Source organism: Phalacrocorax carbo, chromosome 7, assembly GCF_963921805.1.
Source record: "Phalacrocorax carbo chromosome 7, bPhaCar2.1, whole genome shotgun sequence".
In the NCBI taxonomy this organism is placed as follows: domain Eukaryota; kingdom Metazoa; phylum Chordata; class Aves; order Suliformes; family Phalacrocoracidae; genus Phalacrocorax; species Phalacrocorax carbo.
In genome coordinates, this window is record NC_087519.1 from 25,384,804 (window position 1) to 25,405,397 (window position 20,594).

The following is a 20,594-nucleotide window of genomic DNA, read 5'->3' on the forward strand; positions in this document are numbered from 1 at the left end:
GCACTACATGCTGAAGCCGCCTAGCTGAATCATTTTGTGCTCCCTGCAAATACACCGAGGATGCCACTGCAAAGCTCAGAGAAGTTCAAGGAGGAGGTTGGATCCGCAACCCAACGCCTACTAATGAAGAGGCATCAAAAAGCCCCTCTGCAACCACTGCCAGAGCAGAGGGACATGCAGACCGCTCTGCAATCACACCCAAACGCACAGCCATAAAAATAAATGCTTTTTATTATTTTTTTCTTTTTTACTATACCATTACAGAAACATCTGAGGAACATTCTCAAGAGGTTGGGGAACTCTGCAGCCCTGGGGACGAGTGCAGTCAGCCAGCTCCAGGGTCTGCCATGCCGTGCTTCTGAGCTGCTGCTGCTCTCAGTGCACAACGCCCCAACCCAGCCCTCCCGGCGTCAGGGCATCACCTTTTTGTAGGTAATGTGGAGATGTTGAGTCATGGGCTGTGTAGTGGTTGCCATGGAGACAGTTTGCTCAAGCTTCCCATCCGAATTGAGCCTGAATCTTCTGGTAATCTAAAAAGGGGGTAAGAAAAGAAATAATGAAATGAAGCAAACACCATTGACAGGCTAAATTGGTTGGGCCTGCGCTTCCTACCTTCCCTTTGCCATCCTTGTGCTTGCTGTCAGTGCACCACAGATGGAAGGATGTGCTCACCACAGCTACGCGAGTAAACGAGGAGAAGTTTTTCTCTCCTAAAGAAGGCAGCCCTTTCCAAAAGACCAGCTCCAGGCCCCAAGACCATTAGCCACGGAGCAACGCGGTGTCCTGCCACTACTACTGACATCACCTCAGCACAGGGAGGCCAACATCCCTCCTCCAGAAGAGGGGCTCCCGGCTGGCGGCTCAGGGAGGAGCTCTGTGCTGGACGTGTCCCCAAGGCAGCCTTCAAAAGCACTCGGGCTCTCTGCAGGTCACCACACCATGCCAGAGTAAGGTGTTGCTCACGCCACATGGGGAGGGAGGTGGGAGCCTGCCGAGCCTCGGCCTGCACCTGCAGCCAGGCAGGGCTTCTTCCCTGAGAGGGAAGAGCACTGCCACCCATCAAGAGCGCTCGACAGGTGATACCATCCCCATCCCTCCACCCGGGCAGGCTGCGAGTCTGTCTGTGCTGCACCAAATGTCAAGAGAGGCAATTTGGGGTTACCTTGTGGAGCTGGACCACCTAGGAGCCATGCAAGCAGATGCTTGAACCCAGGCTTCAGCAGCTTCCAAACTGGAGGAGGGAGCAGCTAAACATCCAGTGTTCAGCACAGGTCATAGGCCTGCTCCTAGTTGTTTCCAAAATAAAGGAAGAAAGTGGGATCATCCTTTTTGAACCTCACCTCCTGTTCCAGAGAAATGCTCTGGAGGGCATCACTCCAACTGGCCAGCCCAGCAGGAAGATGGCCATGTAACTATGTGGATGACCCCAGGGCAGGGTAGCTCCCCAAGCAAGCTCTGCTGTAAGGATGGAGCTCGGCACAGACCCTGTGCACCCTGAACTCTGGCCCTTCACATGATTTCTGCATAGATTCCCTCCACATCATCCAGAAGAGCTGATTATACTGCCTGGCGGCCACTTGCTGTTTCCCATGCTAACACAATCCCATGGGTGAACAGAAATAAAGTCCTAGGGAAAGCAGGATAACCTGCAAGCACGATTAATTTGCAGTCACTTAAACAAGCCCCACCTAGAAGTTCCTAAAATGCAGAGGCTTTTGCAAATGCATTTATTTCCAGTGGAGGTCACTCAAGGGCTTATCCATGAGCTATCACCACTCTGCATGCTCCAACACAGCATCCTCTCCATTAACACATCCGCTTCTACACCCGCAGTGTGCTCTTAATGTCAATACCCAACACATCCTCCTTCCAGGAGGTTATTGCCAGCTGGGCATGAAGCTACGCAGGGCTGCAGAGGACACCCCACTGGTCTGATGTTCATGGGGGGAACAGCAGGAACAGGGTCACACTCAAATGATGTTTTGATTAAAATTTGCTGATCAGATGGGGCTTTTTTTGTAATCCATGACAGCATTCCTCAAATACCCTAAGCAGGAAAAGGCAATTAAAAGGAATACAAGAGACATGCATCTTTAACAAGAAATTATTTCTCAACATGTGACCTCGGCTCAGGGTTTCGGAACGGCCCATTTTTTTCTGAATGCACCACTGCAGGTCAGACAAAGTCAGAATGCCAAACAAGGTAATTAAATCAACTGTGCAAAAAAGAGGAGGGGGATTTTTCTCTTATAAGTGAGCTTCAGTAAAAGGCTGGCTGATGGTACCATGGGAGGGCAAGCTCCATATCCACCTGAGACACACGGGGATACTGCTACTTCCCACACAGGAGAGGAAACATGAAGCCCTAGGAAAGGGCCGTGGGAGACTGCTGAAATCAACTTAAGTGACATCCGCTGCTCTCCCCTCACCCACAAATCCAGTCATTTTGTCACAGAAGACAACCAGGTCAGCCAGGCACAATTTACCCATGGTAAAACCACACTGACTGTGCCCAATCACCTTCATCATATGTGCAGAAACCTCCAGGGGCTGAAGTGAGGCTAAGCAGCTTGTAGCTCTCCAGATTGACCCTCAGGTGCTTTCTGAAGATGGGTAACCCATGTGCCATGGGTCTCCAGTCATCGGGAAACTCCGCTGATCTCCATCCTCTTTCAAAGATAACACAGCAGCCTTGCAGGGGTTATCAGCCAGTTCCCTCAGCACCCACATACTGAGGGGACAGTCCTGAAGACTAAAAATATTTTAAAATGTACCTGTTCTCCAGACACTTGCAGGGGAACATAAGCAGGGCGTGTGGAATCAAACCTGGTCTAAGAGCGCTCCTCCACTTCCTGCAGAGTATCTATACACACAGGGTGGGAGCTGAGAGCCACTTGCGCCTCAGAGAGGTAAGAAAGAGTCTAATATGCCGCAACTATGCCTTACATCCCGTGAACATCGCCTCTAGCAGGGACAGACCCCTGGGGAATGCTCCTCTCTGTCCATGCGAGGAGCTCCCTGCCCTTCAGCACGGCCACGCCAGCAAGTGCCTGCAACACAGCCCCAGCCCAGTGAATGGGTCTTCCTGCCTGAATTATGGCTCTGCCGAGCCACAGCCATCCTGAATGATTTTTCAGCAGGAACACAGCATTATGGTGAAGTTTTCTCAAAGTGAGCACCTAAAGCAGCTGCACACATGCCCCACGACACTCATGGTCTCTTCATTTCCATAGGCAATTTATGCCGTCCTTGGTGAAGAAAAAAACACATTGGGAGCTGGTTACCTGCCATACCCTCTCATTCCACATCCTCCTTCCCCAGCAAGGGCCTCCCAGGTACTCATTGTGACCAGTACCTGGGCCTGAACTATCCTCAGGTGCCAGGTAAGCATGGACCCTCAGCTTGGGACAGTCCCTCTTCCAGCCTTCAGCCAAAGCCAGCCTTGCAGCCCCCCCAAAAGTAAGACATTCGCAGGATTTCTGTTGCTTTCCCCCTCTCCTCCTGCCAGTCTTTCTGCTCACATTTCAGGCAGTGACTCTGAGAGGGTGGTCCATTTTATGTAAATGTTTGTAATTAAGAGCTCCACTGCCTTGGTGAAATCATAGTATTTAACAGCCTTATTTTTCCTGCTAAGAAAGGAGGCAATACAGCTGCTCCTGGGAAAGGAGAAACCCAACAACTTAAAACACGCATCTGAAGGCAGAGGAGTTAGGACTGCCTTTCCAGCGTTAGGACATTGTTTGTGTAGGCACATACAATTTTGGCATGTCAGTGAATTTAGGGAGCATACTTATGACACTGGCTGCATCTGCACTAGTTTGTGCTCTCAGTTGTCTATGGGTTGGTTTTGTAGTGCATAAAAACTAAGTTACAAAATTAAGCCTTGAAGTCCAGAAGAAGACAATGCTGTATTTGCAGCAATCAGTGTAGTGTCTTCTCTCCCGAGAGGCACACCTCACCTGTCACCCTTCAAAAATTGTAGTCAGTCACTTGGTGCACATATTATCAGAGAAAACAAAACAGATGCAAGAACATGCCAGTACCTACTCTTTGTGAGAGTTTGTTCAACCTTGCTGTCTTTCTCAGCTGCTAGTCAGCCAAGACAACTTCATATGTGACAGCTAGGATTCCAGCAGTGACCTCAGGATGCTACACTAACTCCAGCAGTGCCATCTTACTCTCTGTACCCCATCCAGCTGTGCCAACAACAAATCATTGCTACGCAAAAAAGAAGTCAAAAACCAAGCAGTCTCAACCAAGACTGGAGCTGACAGCAAGTGCCCAGCCCTGACAAGCAACCACAGATGGGAAGAGAGCCCATAGCAACTTGTGAATGCCCTGAAAAGCAAGCAAACAAGATTTGCAAAGATAAGGTGACATTCCAGTGAAAGGCAGGCATTCCTAAAATATCCTGATAAGGCCCAGTACTGGGCATACCTTACATATACACCCTCATACTGTAATTAATCCAGAAGACCAGCACTCAGAAGTAACACCACTGCTGTACAAGGGTATTTACACAGACTTTCCTATTGTCTTCCCTAAGGACCTGCTACTGGCCACTGCTGGAGACAGCGTTCTGGGTTGGCTGGTCTGATTCAATGCATTGGTTCTTATCTTAATGATCCCTCTGGGTCTTACAATGTAAGAAATATCTTCTGCAGGCTGTTACAGAAAGGATAAGCCAGGATGCCATACAACATTTCCAAGAACTCCTGATGGCAATCTGTAATTAAAGCATGCTAATCAACGTATCCTCTCAACTAGACAGCTTCTGGGGCGAGCAACACTATGTGAATTGCTCACCACATGTGGACTCACCTGTTCTACGTGGGGCTTCTTGGCAAAGGAAATCCTGGCTATGGAGTGAGAAGCTATAGACAGCTCTTGTCCATTCACCTCCCCTTCCTCCACCTCCACCAGACCTAGTGAGAAGCATGGTTATATATATATTTAGGCTACAAAGGTTACTTAAGGACATCACAATTATTAGGCTGTATAACATACCACCACTCTCCCTGAAGAATGGTTTTATTTGACCTAGCATATATTGACAACTGCAAATCCACACAACCTCAGACATGTAATGACGCTTAATAAAAATCTAGCCAGACTTACTCATACCGTGTGGGATGAGTATCGCATTGCGACTGGCAGCTTTCCCTTCAGCACCTTCTCTGGAGTTTTAGATGCAAGTTTAAGCACCAACTGGCTTTTAACACTCTTTCACGTATAATAATTTAGATGTAGTTCTCTCTCTCATTCAGTCCTGTAAGGTGTGTAACAAATACCAAAGCACTACATCCAAACAGCAGGCAATTCCTCTAGTTTTGGAGCTAAGAAAGAAGCCTGCACTGAGATTACTCTCCAAGATTGTTAATGGAACAGCAGGAGAGAAGCTCCCCTGCTACAGTGCTGTGGAGGCTCTTGGTAGTGCCACAGCCTGGACAGGGTCTCTAATATGGAACCTTCTATAAGCGTCACACCAAACGCTCCTGGATGGAGAAGCTGCAAAGGGAGTTTAGAACCACCACAGCCCCGCCTTGCCAGGGCTGCAAGCTCTACCCTGCACCACAGAATCAAATATGGCAAGTGTTGACATTTGTAAGAACAGTTTAAGCAAGATGTTAAATCTGACCTTCCTTACAAGGATCATCTGGCAAAATATGACACTAGCAATAGAAGGTGGACTCTAGACCCAGGAGCTCACAAACCAAGGCAGGCACCTCTCTATTTCTACCACAGGGTCAACTGTGGCCAACTCACAGGAGCAGTGGGAACGAAGCACCTTGCCTGTTCATGTTCCCCCTGCATCCCCACAAAAGACGACTAGAACGCTACAAAGGCAACAAGAATGTCACTGGACACTTATCACCTGCCATCATTAAGGCTGCAATTCTTGTTACAAAGACAGGGGTTCTTTTGGTTTACAAATCCATGTCTGTAATACCAACATATAATTTGAGGAAACGATACCCCTCAAGTCTTCTGCATGAGCAGTATTTTGACTTGCAGTCCTTTCTTGTCACAGAAAGATAAAAAGCCACACTGTCAGTCCTAGAAACTCAATGCTTTTGACACAAGCTCATTTATTCATTTCTTTTCACTGTGGGTCCAACGCCAAAGGGCGGCGATACTCAGTGAAAATAAATGAAATGAAATCATGAGAGATGCAATAATTTTTTGGAAAAGTGATGAAATGGCACAGCAAGGTAAGGATGACCTCTTTTTCCCAGCATGGATACCAGGTGTATACCTGTGTTCTGGGCACTGATGAAGGCCACCTTGTTAGTGTCAGGTTTGAGGCGGATGAATCCACATTCTCGGTGCATGGGCTTCCTAGTGTCCGGATGGAAGGCATTGAACCTGAGGGGAAATCAGAATACAAAAGCTGCTGTTTGTTGCACTGAAAATAGTGTTTGGCCTGCTATCATCTCAGATGAAAGAGTATTTTATTTAGCCACGATTGCCTGCAATATTGTTTGAAGAGTAAAAGACTGATAGTGCTTCACAGCTGGGAGATGTAAAGGTGTAAAAATGCAGTTACTTTACAGGCACAGATATTTCTTAGAGCTGGAGTTAGTTATTTAAGTTCAAGCTTCAGATTTTCCACAGCTCCTGGGTCTTTCTAAGAGCTAGCTCAGAACACCCTCAGGAAGTTGGACATCTCACAGATGCTGGAGCCATACTCTGTCTCAAATACTTCCTTTTTTCAGGTAAATATCTGGGATTACAGCATCATCTTTATTTAGCTTTTAAACCTGGCAGGTTGGGATTTTTTAATGTATTACTTGATGCAGGCAGTAACAGAGCAGTCTTATTTCTCCCACCACCCCCTTCAAAAATAAGAAGTTCAGCTCAGATTCTTACTTATTCTTCATGAGGCCTTAAGAGTTGTATGTTTGATCACCCATAATGTAGGTGATTATATATCACACAAGCTCATTAGCGCTACAGCATTCTAGAGTCTACACAAATAACTGAATTAAACAGCAGCTTAAACACAATAGGAAGCTAGGTATCTATCTAAAGTAGCAGACCATCCTACTGGTGTTTGTTTAGTCTAAACTAATCTCTTTCTTTTCATACTGTTTTTCATAGAATTCCCCACTCTGCATCCTTCTACAGGAAAGAAGGCAGAGGCAACCTCGGAGCTGCTGCTGTTAAATCTGCACCCAGAACTCCCTCACATGACAGCAGTTTCCACATGCGCCTCTGTTGTGCAACTGGGATGTGCCTGCTGGAAACAGCCAACACCAGTCACCTTTGCCACTGTGACCTGTCCTGGGACTGGGGATATGCTGTATTGTCAGCTGCCACCCCAACAGTAACAGGGCAAGCATGCAAGAGCATCTTGACAAAGGGGCTTGTCCAGGTGCGGGCCTGTGACAACCTGGAGCAGTTATTTATTAAAGAAGCACTGAGAGCTGAGAAGTCCAAAGCAAGTGTTTCCCCTGTGAATTAAAATACCATGAGAGTCAACATTTCTTAGAAGACCAGCAGCACAAGGTGCAGGACGTGGCATCCCTACACATGGTACAAGAAACTCATGGCCTTCAAAAAACTGGTGACAAGGAAGGGGAAGCACAGCTAAGGCATTCAGTTAGGGAAAAGTTTGGGTGCCTTGCAGCTGCTTCTGGCTCTCCAGTGTCCTCTGGGTACAAATATACAAATTACTCCTCCTGTTTGGCTTTGTCTCTATATAAAGGATGTCTCCTTTTAACCATGCGGTTATAGGAAGAACCAGGACTGACTCCTATCAGTGGTGCAGGGCTGCACCCCTGCTAAGGACTGTCCTAGCATCTCAGCCTCTGTGTTCTGCAGCTAGTGAAACCAGGGTATCCTACAGAGTCATGCCTCATGGTGGGATTAACCCTAGAAAGATTCAAGGTCAGGTTGGACAGGGCTCTGAGCAGTCTGATCTAGTTGAAGATGTCCCTGCTCACTACAGGGGGGCTGGATTAGATGACCTCTATATGTCCCTTCCAACCTAAACCATTCTATGATTATCTAGAACCAAAGGAGGAATGAACTTAAATCAGGCTTCTTTCAGTGCTTGGAGTATTCAGGAGACATATGGACTGTCTTGTAACAGTCAAATGGCACTGCTCCAGGAGCCAGGGAGGCACAGGGTCTCTGTCCTCCAAGCCTGCTGCCTATTTTCCTGATGCTTCCCAGAGCTCAACAGCTCTGAGCTGTATATCTCATTGAGGGGGCGGGGGGGGATCAACTCAATCAGCAACTGTTCAAAAGTTGGGGAGGGAGGTATAGACAGAGCATGACTGTCAGAGCTTTGTTTTGGAAACTGGACTAAAAACGTCACATGCTGAGCTGGCAGCTCTGTCATAACAGACGGCATAGACCAGGAACACAGGGCATCCTTCACACAGGGTTGGCATCTTCTAATTATTCTGTTCGCTGGTTTTCAAGGCAACAAACTTGCCAATTCACAACGCCCAAATGAGTACCGGGCCAGCACTGAACAGTTAGCTAGCATGTCACTTCTCTTCCTCCAGATTTATCTTAAAACAATTACCTGCAGCCAAAGCAGTTAAACTATCTGCCTCCTATCCCGTTAGTTTGTTAAACTTTGATTTTTCTCAGATTTTCACAGTGGTGAAGACTGAGTACCACAGTTTAAAATGGACAAACTTGTCGGCCATAACATAGCTCTTTCATTTATTACATTTTTAAGTGGGAGTGTCACAGACCAGAATGATAGCAGTTTTAATGCTACTACCTGAAGATTAATTTCTAATCAGACAGCTACTGCCAACAAGAATGATGTGGTTTTTTTCTGACCATGAAGGCAGTACATCTTTTGGGTAACATACGCACCCAGTGCACATCATGTTAAAGTAGAAGCATCACTGGTCTTTCAGAGGCAGGTACGGAGTTTGCACAAACAATAGTGATGTCCATACAGGGCCATTCTTGGCACCCTAAGTTACTTTCCCTATTTTAAGTTACAGTCACATTTGCAGCACCCTCCGTTACTTCTCACTATGTAACCACCCTCAAGACTGGCACCGCCGCAAGAACTGTACACTGCACCATGGCCACAGTCCTGATCCTGTACACACATGCTTCTACATGAGTTCACAGGTATGAACTCACTTTTGAAAAAGCTCTGTGAAGTGCACTGTGCTCTTGGGCTACTGTATCTTCAGTGGTTGAAGCTGTGCAGCTCTACGTATGTTGCAACGGCATGCCAATTAATCACAAGTTTTAAAGGAAAATGAAAGTCAGACCATGCAGTCACATATCATTACATCATATCATTTGGCAGGTGAACACTTGTTTACTTCACCACTGGAAGAGAAAAACAACCAATAGATTTCACTGGAGCCATGCCTGCTCCAGTCCAAAAGCTGCTGCCAACACAGATAAATCCCTAGACTTACGAGAAGTTGAGCATGGGCTGCCCCACATGAGAGATGTGCACTTCTTCCAGGTACTGGAAGGGCTTCATTGTAGGGAAGGTGCCATCTCCTGGTGGGTCTGAAAGCCAGGTGCCCAGCATCCAGGACAGGGGTTCCATCACAGGATTCAGCTGGGGAGTCTCTGTGGAAGAAGAATGAACATTTAGGGATCTTTGCTCTGCAGCTTGCTGTGAGCTGCTTACAGCTGGGTGGAGGTGAACACAAAACACCTCGGAAACAGTCCAACGCAGCAGCAACACTTTTCTCTAGAGCAGTGGCAGCTCCAATGTGCAAGGGGAGACGGGGAACAATGAAGAGTCACAGAAAGTAGGTCTGTTTTCAAACCTGCTTGTGGCCATACATTCTTCCAGGTGGTCCATTTCTGACTCCTCCCTGTAGCTTGATCTGAAGAGAAAGCCCCCTCCCATCTACATGCAAGGAAGGAGAAGACTGAAATCTCAGCGTGAAGAATTATCACTAAACGAATATTAAATTTCTAATGCTCTGGCCTGATTTTCCTCAAGCACTGAGAACGTACCATTCCTGTTTGTTTCAGAGACCAGGGAAATGAGTCCTCACTTCAGGGGAAAAAGAAAATCAGGCTGCATATATATTCAAGATCAAAGTTTGGCTGTAATTTTTTTGAAGAGGTTAACAATGACCTGCACTTGTACAAAGAGACAGGGATCGTTCAGAAGTTGTTCTGCTCAGGCTCTGGACTAAGGCTAAGTAAAACATTTTAAAAAAGACTAGGGTGTCTGCAAGTTAAAGCATAAGCAGAAGAGGTAGCTACTTCCCTTTGTCATTGCATTTGTTAAGTAGCAACCAAGGTCTGTTTCCCAAAGTTAAAACGACTTTAACAAATCATTTTAGAAGAGCTTTGATAAACAACAGTTTTGCATTTTGCTGTCATTTCAGATGGTGTGACCTGAAAAGAAAAAAATAAATCAGAGAAATGGAGACAGACAATTTAAAGCCACATGAACAGCAAAGCAGATCCATTCCTAAGGTGTAAGCAGGGAAAGTGATATGGCACCCATCTGATCTCAGGAAAGACCAATATGAATAGAAATGAGGTGCCCACTGCTCTAGGTTAGCTATGTTATGCAGACAAGTATGGCTGAAGTACACTTAAAGCATGTCCTCCTCCCACTCATGTGATAAATGACTCATACTGGCAGGATGGGAGCTGAAGGGGTTTTTTTTCCACACACCTAGTGATATCCCCTAATATAAGAACAAGCTACCTGTCTGGCTGGTCTAAAAGGTGGGGACTCAGCTGCAGGCAGAAATTATGACCTAAAAAGGTGATGCTGTGAGTAAAAATTTGCTTGATGAATCTGAGTTTCACTGTGCTTGGTCCCAGACATCAGGCTAAAAAGACTGAGTGAGGAGGAAGAATAGAGAGTCCGCATCTGGAATGACAAGGGAGGGATCCCAGGTAAAAAAGAATTACCACTTTTGTTATCTATTCTCCCACAGAACATTGCTAATTACTCTTCTTTATCCCAAGGTATTTTGCTAGTGAAGCAACATGAGAAAATGCAAGAACTCACTAAGAAATAGGTGAGAAAAAAATCTATCACACCTTTGCAAAGAATGTCCTGCGTGCCTGTGCATTCACCACCATCTTAACAAGGTGTTAAGAAGGGGTTCCTACAATCCACACAGCTGTGTTAGTGCACTGGACATTATTTCATTGTACTTACCTTCTGCCTGTACTGTGAGCAACCGAGCATTATTTTCCAATAACAGAAGTCCAAAATTATTGCTACAAGAAACCCCGTACTTCTACACTGCTTCTTAGGAACCAGTTTCCCTTTCTACTTTCCTGTAGAGAGCACATATTTTTGCAAGCAAGGAGAGTATTGCTACCCTGTCCAATTGGGTTTTTCCACCCCACCAATGCCTTTCACTTCCTACTGCACACACACATTTCTTTCCAAGCTTTTTGCAGGCTCAAGCTGCCAACATGGAAGGGAAGAGCAGAACTTTGGAAAGGCTAGAAGAGACTGCAGCCTGGGCTGCTGCTGCCCTCTCCTGGGGCAGGAGGTGGCAACACAGCCTAGGAGCAGGATGCTTTGTCACCAGGGTGCTTGTAATTGGGCACTCCATTTTCTTCTGCTTACCAACCTTGCAGCATTTCAGGAAAAAGCATCAAAATGACAGATGAAAGAAATGGCTTTAGCTGTTTCCACTCTTTAGTCTCGGTTATAAACCAAGAGAAGCCAACCAACCATTTCCAGCACCCATAGCTTGACCCCACTGCCTTGCTGTGCAGGGTCCAGCCTGGCTGGAGGCACTTGGCCAGCCAAACTAGTCTCACTTCCAAAGAGGTGGACTTCTAGCCAGCTGAAAAGTGAGGATGTAACTGTATATTCTGAAGCCTACAGCAAATGGGCAAACAACATGGCCCAGTGACCATTATTACTTTCCAAACTACCTGGATGGCAGCAAAGCCTATGTGAGGTTTTTTAGTTCTTATGTCACTTGGAAAAGCCCAGAGCAACAGAAGTGCCTGTAGGAATAAGTACCAGAGACTCAGTGAAGTGCTGAAGAGTAAACACACCCTATGCAGTGCTCTTCTCACCTTTGGTATTGGTCTCTGACTAGTGGTCTAAGTCCTTTTTTCTCCCTAGCAGCCTTCTGTGCCAGAGGGCTGAGCTGAGAGGGTAGAAAAGCAAGAGTGGGGAGGCAGACAGGAAAGAAGCTGATTGAGTCCATCAGAAAAAAAAAAAAGTGGCGATTTGAAAAGAAATTTGCTTCTTACGTCATGGTTGGGGTGGACAAATGCAAGACAATACAATGCTTATTGTAGCAACAAAAAGTAGAGTTTAAAAAGGAAAATATCTTTGTCTGCTGAGCAGCTTTGTTTCAAACAACAGGTTTATAGATGCAGTCACCGTCAAGAGGAATTTCCCTAATGACGGAGCGTGTACTTCCCTCTTTAAAGATCTAAACTCTTGGGGCATCACTTTTACAAACAACCTGCTACTACAGCATAAAAAGTAAGCGTGCAGTGATATCAAGAACATGAACCACATTTGAGAATTTGCAGTGCAAGAGACACTGGCCACCCTTCTGCATCTTTAAAGCTTCAGGCTCAGATGGGGTCCTCTTAATACTGGTTCTCTTGCATGCAGAGTTTCTCTTTTATTTAATAACAGGGAAGTTCACACTACAGCCTCTTTCTTAACAAGGACATTCCTGGAGTCACTTTCCCCTACCAGATAACACACTTTCTTGAAGCCATTAGACACCTAGCATCTTTGAGACTGCCGCTCCTCTACAAAATCTGACTGAAATCAGCCACAAAGCTCACAAGTTGCAACAGCTTGGGAGAGAAAAAACACAGGCACGTAAGCAACCTGATCATCTAGATCTCTGTTCTTCAGGAAGCTACTCAGGCCAAAACTGCCATGCCAACGTCCTGGGCACACGAGTCAGCTCCATTTCACCATCCGACCTCACTTCATCCCTCTGAACTCACAGATGGACTGTTTCCACATCTTTCCCATTCACAAAGGGTTTAGAAGTTAAATCCCTCCCTGCACTGTAACAAAGTCAGACTGCTACCGGCTGTCCATGCCTTGCAGTGAGAGACAGCAGGCTCTCCCTGCCATTAGGGACAAACCAGACAAAGCAGCTGGACAACCCCCTCAGGCCATGTCTACACAGGCTTCAGCCAGCCTGGCTCTCAAGTGGGATCCATGGCACAGAAAGCTACGCTGGCACAAATTCCTATGCAGCTTTATCAGCAAAACTGTGGTGTGAACAGCCAGCTGGTTGCTAACAAGGCAGCTATCCTATTTCCCCTAAGCTGGTGAATACTTGCTGCAGGGAACGGAATAAAAAAAAACAACACACAAATCCAAAAATTAAAACCAGAAAAACAAAAACAAAACCCCAAACAAAAACCAAAGCAATTCACACAGCACCTTCTCAGTCTTCAAAGTGCAGGGCCTACAGCAACAGCTGGGCAGCCTCCTGCAGTCCTTTCTTCAGCTGAGTTGCTTACTGGATTTAAATAATCATTATCAAGGTTTTGGTAATTAAGGAGCAGCCTTGTTCAGCATACTTTTTCCATATTTAAGTACAGAGGTGGTTTTGTACTCTGCTGCCCTTCCCTGAGTGTTGCTCCCCTTTATGCACTTTGCTGATTCTCCGCGCAGTAAACCAGTAAAGCATTCCTAGCACTGACACGCTCTAGCTCCATCTCTGCTCTAAGAGCTCAGAATGGAGTTATATTCACAAATTTTCATCTTATGGCCTTAGTAATTAATTTCATGACTGAACACCAATGTATTAATGCCTCTGATTCTAATCTCGGTGGTAAAATGCCTCAGTGGCTGCAATCACTGTCAGAGCCCTCCTGCACTACAAAATACAGAGAAAACATTTTTAAAATTATACACTATTATGAGAAACCCAAACACTCTGCCTGAGCTTATCTCAATAGGTTTTACTTTCTCTTGAGTTTTCCTTAGTTGGCATTTTCATTGCTTCCTAGTTACAAGCTGGTTTTTGTTGAGTCATTGCCAACTCACTGCAGAATTAAATGCCTAATGCACAAGCTGTACAGGCTATTAGGGAAAAAAAACTAGAAAAAACAAGACCATTCCACTGGAGGGGGGGGAAGCAACAGCAGAGCAAAAAGTCTTGCTTCCCTGCTTCAAACTGCCTTCCTCTCCTAGAGGGTGGTGAAAGAGCCACCTCCCTGATCAACCACGTCCTGAACCTGCTGAATGTCAGGCCAGAGCCTGCACACTGCTTGCTCCCGTGCAGAGCGTGAGGCAGCTTACCTCCCACTCGCTGCAGGGCGGCACGTGCTCGGACCATAGGTGCTGTGAAGTCTCACCTACCCTCTCTCGTGATGCCTTCTGCCACAGATTCAGCCCTGCTCTTAACCTATGCACACATATTCCTACACCTTATATCTCACTCTTACCTCACTTTATAGCTCCCTTGATCTTTGTAACACCTGCTTACTCTGTTGACCAGCCTTCTACCCTGGCTATTCCCACCCCAGACAAGGCAGGGGGAAGAAAAAAAAAAAAAATAAAATCACAAGCAGCACCTGCCATCTCAGATTAAAAGCATTTTTTTCCAAAATCTAGCTCCAAGTTAACATGCAGCTGCCAGGTTAGCAGTGCCTGCCCTGGTAGAGGCAATTTTTCTGACAGTGCATCTCTGTGAAAAGAGATGCTTATAACAGATCAAGCTAAACTGGACAGGGACCCGTTGCTGTTCAAGACCTGCTCAGACAGCATCTTGCATCCTTGCGCAACCCCATTTCTCTTCTCACTGCTACTGAGGAACATGATTTTGCTATTTGTTTTCTGCAACACAAATGAAAACGTGTTGCCACCTTGATGGGAAAGGCCACCTCAGGCCCCATAGACCAGGCGTCGGGACTCCATGTTGGCACAAAACCAGACATTTAACATTCGAGTCCTTCTGCTTGTCCCCAGAGTTCACTGTGCTTCATACACATGTAAAAAGTATTATAAATTACCCCATTTCTAAGCTGGCTTTGTACAAATATTTAAAGACAAATCTAAGCTGGAAGGAAATATGATTTCCTACAGATTCCTAGCAAAATTCTAACCATTTTTCATGTGGACTCATTTTGCAAACTCTCCTGCCTGTAATATGACCTTCACAAAAGCAGACATGGAGCGTGGAAGAGGCTCCACATATGCTCAAGCAGCTCAATTCTAACAGCTTTACCTCTCAAATAAATACAGAGACTTCAATCCCATTGAATCATACCTGTGTTTGCTCCATTGCCAGCCATAGTTTGCAGAGTTATTTTTCTATTGCTTGGTCTAGCACTCTAACAACCTTTGCTCACCAGAAAGTGTTTTGCGCAGGGTTGATAATATGGCTATGAGGGAAGTGATCTCATGATTAAGGAAGACAGTTCTCCTAGTGCCTGCTGGGAGATGTAGTTTTACAAAAAGACCAAACTTCAGCACGTTAAGACAAGGTGATCTTGTGAAAGAAGCATCTCAGATCTTCTGTCTGTGCTAGCACTGGGGGAGTACAATGCAGCAGAGCTGCAAAACGTTTAAGCAGAACAAGATGGTCAGGTAGTCCTTGCGTATCAGAGGACAGTGCTGTTAAAATAGTCTCCCCTCCCCCAGTACACTGGATCCATATTTGCTTGCTGGCTCTCCCTGATTTCTCCCAGTGTACCCTGTTGTTCTCCAGAAGATGCATTTAACCTCATTCTGCCTGGCGCACTGTGCCTAACTGCACTCCTCTGCTGGAAGTATTTGTCAACCTTCAGTCCACAGATCTCAGAAGTGGCCCATGAAACAGGGGGGAACATTTTCCTACCAAACGAGCAAGCAAACTCAATGTTTAGATGGAAAAGTTGTGCAGGAAACAGCCCAGGGTTCTCCTAAAACCAGTTAGTCAAACCCCCTGTTAAGACAGGTTGAGAAACACCACTTCAGCGCATGGTGATAGTTCAAGCACGCTGTGAGCCAAGCTCATCCAGACTGAGTCACCGATCCTCAAGTGTGGTTGGCAGGGACTGCAAGTGCACCAGTTTTGCAGAAACCTGCTCTTCCCAGCCAGTTGTAGTTTGGATACAGCCAGCAGAAATTTACTTGTCTCATTGAGAACTAGTACCAAAATTAAGATCTGCTTAATGGGTGTGGGCCTAAATCTCATTTTTCTGCTCGCAATTTTGTGGAAGCGGCTGAACGTCAGGCAGCAGCAGAACAGTCCCACAGCATGTGGAGCTGGGATGCAGACATGTAACAACCTGCACGGACAGTCCAGTTGGTTACGTTACTTACATTCCCTATCCCCAAGGCACTGCCTTAAGAAGAAAAAAATATGCAGGCTCATGTTCACCGCTAATAACATCACCTCAACTACACATCAGATGATTTAGGACAACTGAAATGCAGCTACTAACAGACTATAATTATTATTAACCTAATATGTTACCCGACCGTCTTTTTATGAATACCATAAAGCCCTGCTTCAATTCAGCTTTGCATTACAGTAAGACCTAGTGTCTAGGTATAAACCAGACTCTACCCAGCAGCAGTCAGCTGCACCTCATCAGGTATTTTGACTGCCATAAACTATTACTGAGCACAAAAAAAACCAATGCAAGGCAGATAGGCACCACATACTGATCTCCAGTTTTGTTTATAAGAGACAGCAGAACAGGTAGCAGGTTGGTCAATTCATTAAGAAAATAGACATTTTCTCTTAGAAAACAGAGTACGTAATTTTTACGTTCTTATAGAAGATATTCATAATATATAATTCTCACATTCTCAAAGACGTATAAGAACATCCATCCCAGGAAAGAAAAGAAAAATCACAGGGCTTATAGAATAATGAAAAACATCCTTCAGGACACTATTTTTGCAACTAATATCTCATTGAAAGTATTCCAACAAAGCTAGACGCCCTTTTTTCATATATATACACACACACAGAGATATATATATATATGAATGAATGATAATTATGGAACCTTAAAATTGTGTTTAGTTATTTTCTTCAGTTTGACACCAAAACTACAGAAAAATACAGATCAGACGGCACAAATAAGACTATGTTGATTTCCCATAGGGGAAAGGAATTCTTTTTCCCCCTCTACCCAAATCAAAATGTGAATTTTCCGACACTTCGGAAAATTAAAAACACATGGGAAAAGTAGCATTGGGTATCGACCTTCAAGAATTTTGTTTGGATTTATTTTCTTACACTTGAGCGAGGAAGCAGGCCATGCTATAATAGTCTGGAGAACATGTCTTTCTATGCCAGCATCATGTTTCTGACCATGTCTAACACTACACGCTTTAGGAGAAGTCATGAGGTTTCTCCTTTAGGAGAAGAAAACACATAACAGATGCGAGACATACCATGAAGGGATACTTAACCATCCATAGGTGACTTCTTCAAGAAAGCCCAATCCATGCATCCTTCACAAGACAACATTTTCTCAGCACACAAACATCAAATATCATTAGATCCTCCTATACTCTTCCCCCAAATTGTATCTTGCAACTAGAATCATTGTGCAACAGCTTTATCAGCTGTACGTTAAAGGACTCTTTCTTGCAAGAGAAAGGGTTATGGCCCGATTCGACTTCTCAACAACATTTTTACACAACCTTGTCCCTCGCTGAGTTCCCCTACAGTTTCAGGTGTCTCAATTTTTTTTTTTTAATTGACAGAGAAGTCATTCTCCATCTCCTCTCTCTTTATTATCCATTTCCTGACCACTTCTGCCTTCCAAAGGAGAAAATGATCAAACCAAACACAGACATTCGGTCACAAAAAGTGACCTCACTGTGTATCATGACACTGTCATATTTGATACTTACTACCTCACTGAGATTTCATGTATCCCAAGTACTGAGTGCAGTACATGAAATCTAAGATCAGCAGTACTTTATAATATCACTAGAGAAGACTACAACAGCTTTCCCAGATACCTGCTGCCCATGGCAGCTCATTAACACACCAAAAGAATTTGCAGGCACACTCCAAAGGAAGGCAAATCCTAACAGACGCTATTGAGTCACAATAAATTAAAATAACCCAGGAATGAAAAAAAAAAAAAATTAATCAGAGAGTTGACTGCAACACCACATCCTAATTTCCCATTCCACAACAGGAATTGCCTGAGAAACTTGGAATATAAGAAACAGCTCAAACAGAAACCTAATTCTTTCACCTCTGTCTGTTGGTCTAGCACAAGCTACTCTTTCTGCCAAAAACATACCTTTCTCATATTTTTTTAACCCATCACATCTTTACAACCTCTAACTTAAACAGCCTCTTGTTGCTAAGAGACCAGTGAATTCTGCCTCAACACAAAGCCACTGGAAATACTGACCACAGTCCTGAGATAGGAGGCTGTTCAAGTAAGGGAAACTGATCCTCTTCAGCTCATCTAGCTTCTCCTTCAGCTTCCTGACTTGACTGTCAGAGCGACTGATCCTCTGCCTCAAGAGTTTCAACTCTCCGTTTTTTTTTTCTACCTGCTCACGCAAGCAGCACACCTGACTTTTGCTTTGCCTGGAGGAGAAACAGTACGAGTGGAGAGAGTCAATAAGCTTGCAAGCTCCTGAGGCTGACATGATGACCTCGTTGATTGACATGGGGTTGGCATCTGTGTCACCCTTCTGCCCCACCACAGCCTCAGCAGCAGGCTGAGGGGTAAGGTCTGCTGGGGATGCTGACAAACCCTGGGAAGGTTTCTGAGGGGTCGCAGTGAGGGATGAAGTAGGGGAACCTTCCGCTACGGCCTTATCATGTCCTGTAAGATGGCTGCTGCAGCTTGGTTCCACGTCTCTCTTTGGCCTTTTCCTTTCTAGCTGCTCTTTTGGGAACGACGGCCTCTCTCTGGCATGCTTAGAGGAAAAGCTGTAAGAATGAAGGGAGCCGATGAACTTGCAAGCACCAGAGGCAGGCGGCGTGAAGTCATCGACCGACACACCACTTCTGTCTGCAACCCAGCTGCCAGTCCAGTTGGCTTTAGGACAGTCCTCTGCAGAAGATCTCTTGGGCTTTTTCTGAGGTCCAGGCTTTGCAACCAAATTATCACCTAACGTCCTTCTCTGAGGGCTGTCCAGCTGGCTGTGGAGGTTCTCTTCTTCCTCAGACATCGATCCAATTTCCGTTTGCAAAGTCGCCTCCTCCATCTCTTTTGTCCCTTGCATCACCATGAAGTCCTGGCCAGAAGATGAGGTCCTCTGAACTACCTCACAGCCTCCTTCCCTTGGGTCTTCTCCATCCTGCAGTGGCACCTGGCTTGCTATTTTTCTTCTGCTTCTGACATAATCCAGGTTGTCGTGTTTTTTCTCTGCAAGCTGGAAAATAGTAGGGACAGCAGTGGGCTTCAGCAACCGGTGCTGGTCTTCCAGCCGCTTAGAAAAACTGTCTTTGGTGAAATGCTCACTGCAAAGAAACGAATACTTGGTGGGAGTCCAGTTGTCTCTCTGAACAGCTTTTAGCCACTGAATGAGACGCTTTGAATCCTTCAGAGGGAATCTAAAAGACAAACAGACAAAAACCATGAAAAAATAAGTTGCATGTTGGAAATCAGAAGGGCTGGTACTCCTAGGTTTAGGAAATTCTCATAAAATCTGTGTTTTAAACAGGTTACACTTATTTGAGGATTATTTCAGTTTGGGCTGAAACTCTCAATATTCATTCCCTCTGTTACCAGCCTCACTTCACAAAGAGCGCAGAACCAAAAAGCATTTCCCTTTTTTATCGGCAACTGACCGATTATTTAGCTGCTTATCTACCCTATGAGGAACGCAGCAGCATGCCCGCAAATGAGGGGAAACAGAGGATGCGACGAACACCAAAACATCCCGGCTTAGCCAACATGTTGTCCACCTGCTGCCTCTGCAACCCTGTTGATGCTTACACCGGGTATGTTTAATAAGGCGTACGAATGCCTAGACTGAAAAAAAAGACCCAGAACAGCTGAACGAGGTGCCTTTTCTAAATGGGCTTGCATCGGTTGCCTGAAATAAGGACGTTCCCTTGGGACTTACCCACGGCAGCGTCCCCAGCCGAGTCCCTGGCGCGGGCAGAGGCAGGGGGACAGGCCGAGGGGTGAGCCTGGGGCCCGAGCGCCGCGGCGCGGGGGAGCTCCCCGCTAACAAGCCCGTTTCGGGAGGCGTTCAGGAGCCCAAAGCCGGTCCCCGGCGCTGAGGGAAACAAAGGGCGGACGCCGCCGCTCGGGCCCGGAGGTACCGGAGAGGGAGGGACGGGCGGGCACGGTGGGGTAAGCGCCCTGGGGCGGGGGGGCCAGCAGCCGCCCCCGGCCCGGCGGCCAGGCCAGAGTGGAGCTGGGGGATGGAAGAGGCCCGCCCGCAGCACCTGTGGAGGGGCGGCGGTGCTGAAGCGGGCCGCCCTTACCTGTGGAAGGAGACGGCGCCCCGGTGCGCCTTCCCCTGCCGGTTGGAGCAGTTGGCGGCGGCGCAGCAGATCACCATCTCCGGCTGTCGCCCGCCGCTGCCGGCCGGGCCCGCCCCGGCCCCCGCCCGCCGGCCCGGGCCGCCGCCAGCCGTACAGCAAGATGGCGGAGCCAGGTCACCCCGGCCGCCCCTCCGCCGCCGGGGAAGGGGGTTCTGTACGGCACTGCCGTCAACCAACATGGCGGCCGCCACACGGCCG

General features: G+C 46.4%; 1 protein-coding gene across 4 annotated transcripts; it reads right to left on the reverse strand.

Annotated features, from left to right (window-relative positions):
• Positions 1–213: 213 nt before the first annotated feature.
• On the reverse strand, positions 214–20,547 carry THAP4 (THAP domain containing 4). 4 transcript variants are annotated; one of them, XR_010373825.1, is made up of 7 exons: positions 20,337–20,546; positions 18,298–19,454; positions 9,405–9,564; positions 6,257–6,366; positions 4,822–4,925; positions 1,163–1,286; positions 214–530 (listed from the first exon to the last, which is right to left on the reverse strand). XR_010373825.1 is itself a non-coding variant. In XM_064457059.1 (6 exons), exons 1-6 carry the CDS (start codon positions 20,411–20,413, stop codon positions 411–413), a joined length of 1,728 nt encoding a protein of 575 aa, XP_064313129.1. In that variant the 5' UTR covers positions 20,414–20,541; the 3' UTR covers positions 214–410. The 4 variants fall into 4 exon arrangements, 2 of the variants coding, with proteins under 2 accessions (XP_064313129.1, XP_064313130.1); XR_010373824.1 differs by lacking the exon at positions 214–530 and adding an exon at positions 2,521–2,752 and having other exon boundaries at positions 1,157–1,286; positions 20,337–20,547; XM_064457059.1 differs by lacking the exon at positions 1,163–1,286 and having other exon boundaries at positions 20,337–20,541.
• Positions 20,548–20,594: the final 47 nt, after the last annotated feature.

Coding starts and splice junctions, on each gene's coding strand:
- THAP4 (XM_064457059.1), bottom strand. CDS start 20,413: ATGGTGATCTGCTGCGCCGCCGCCAACTGCTCCAACCGGCAGGGGAAG. Junction 9,565..18,297: donor CCTCCTATCTCAGGACTGTG/GTCAGTATTTCC, acceptor CTTCTTCCACAG/AGACTCCCCAGCTGAATCCT. Junction 531..4,821: donor AGAAGCCCCACGTAGAACAG/GTGAGTCCACAT, acceptor CCCCCTTTTTAG/ATTACCAGAAGATTCAGGCT.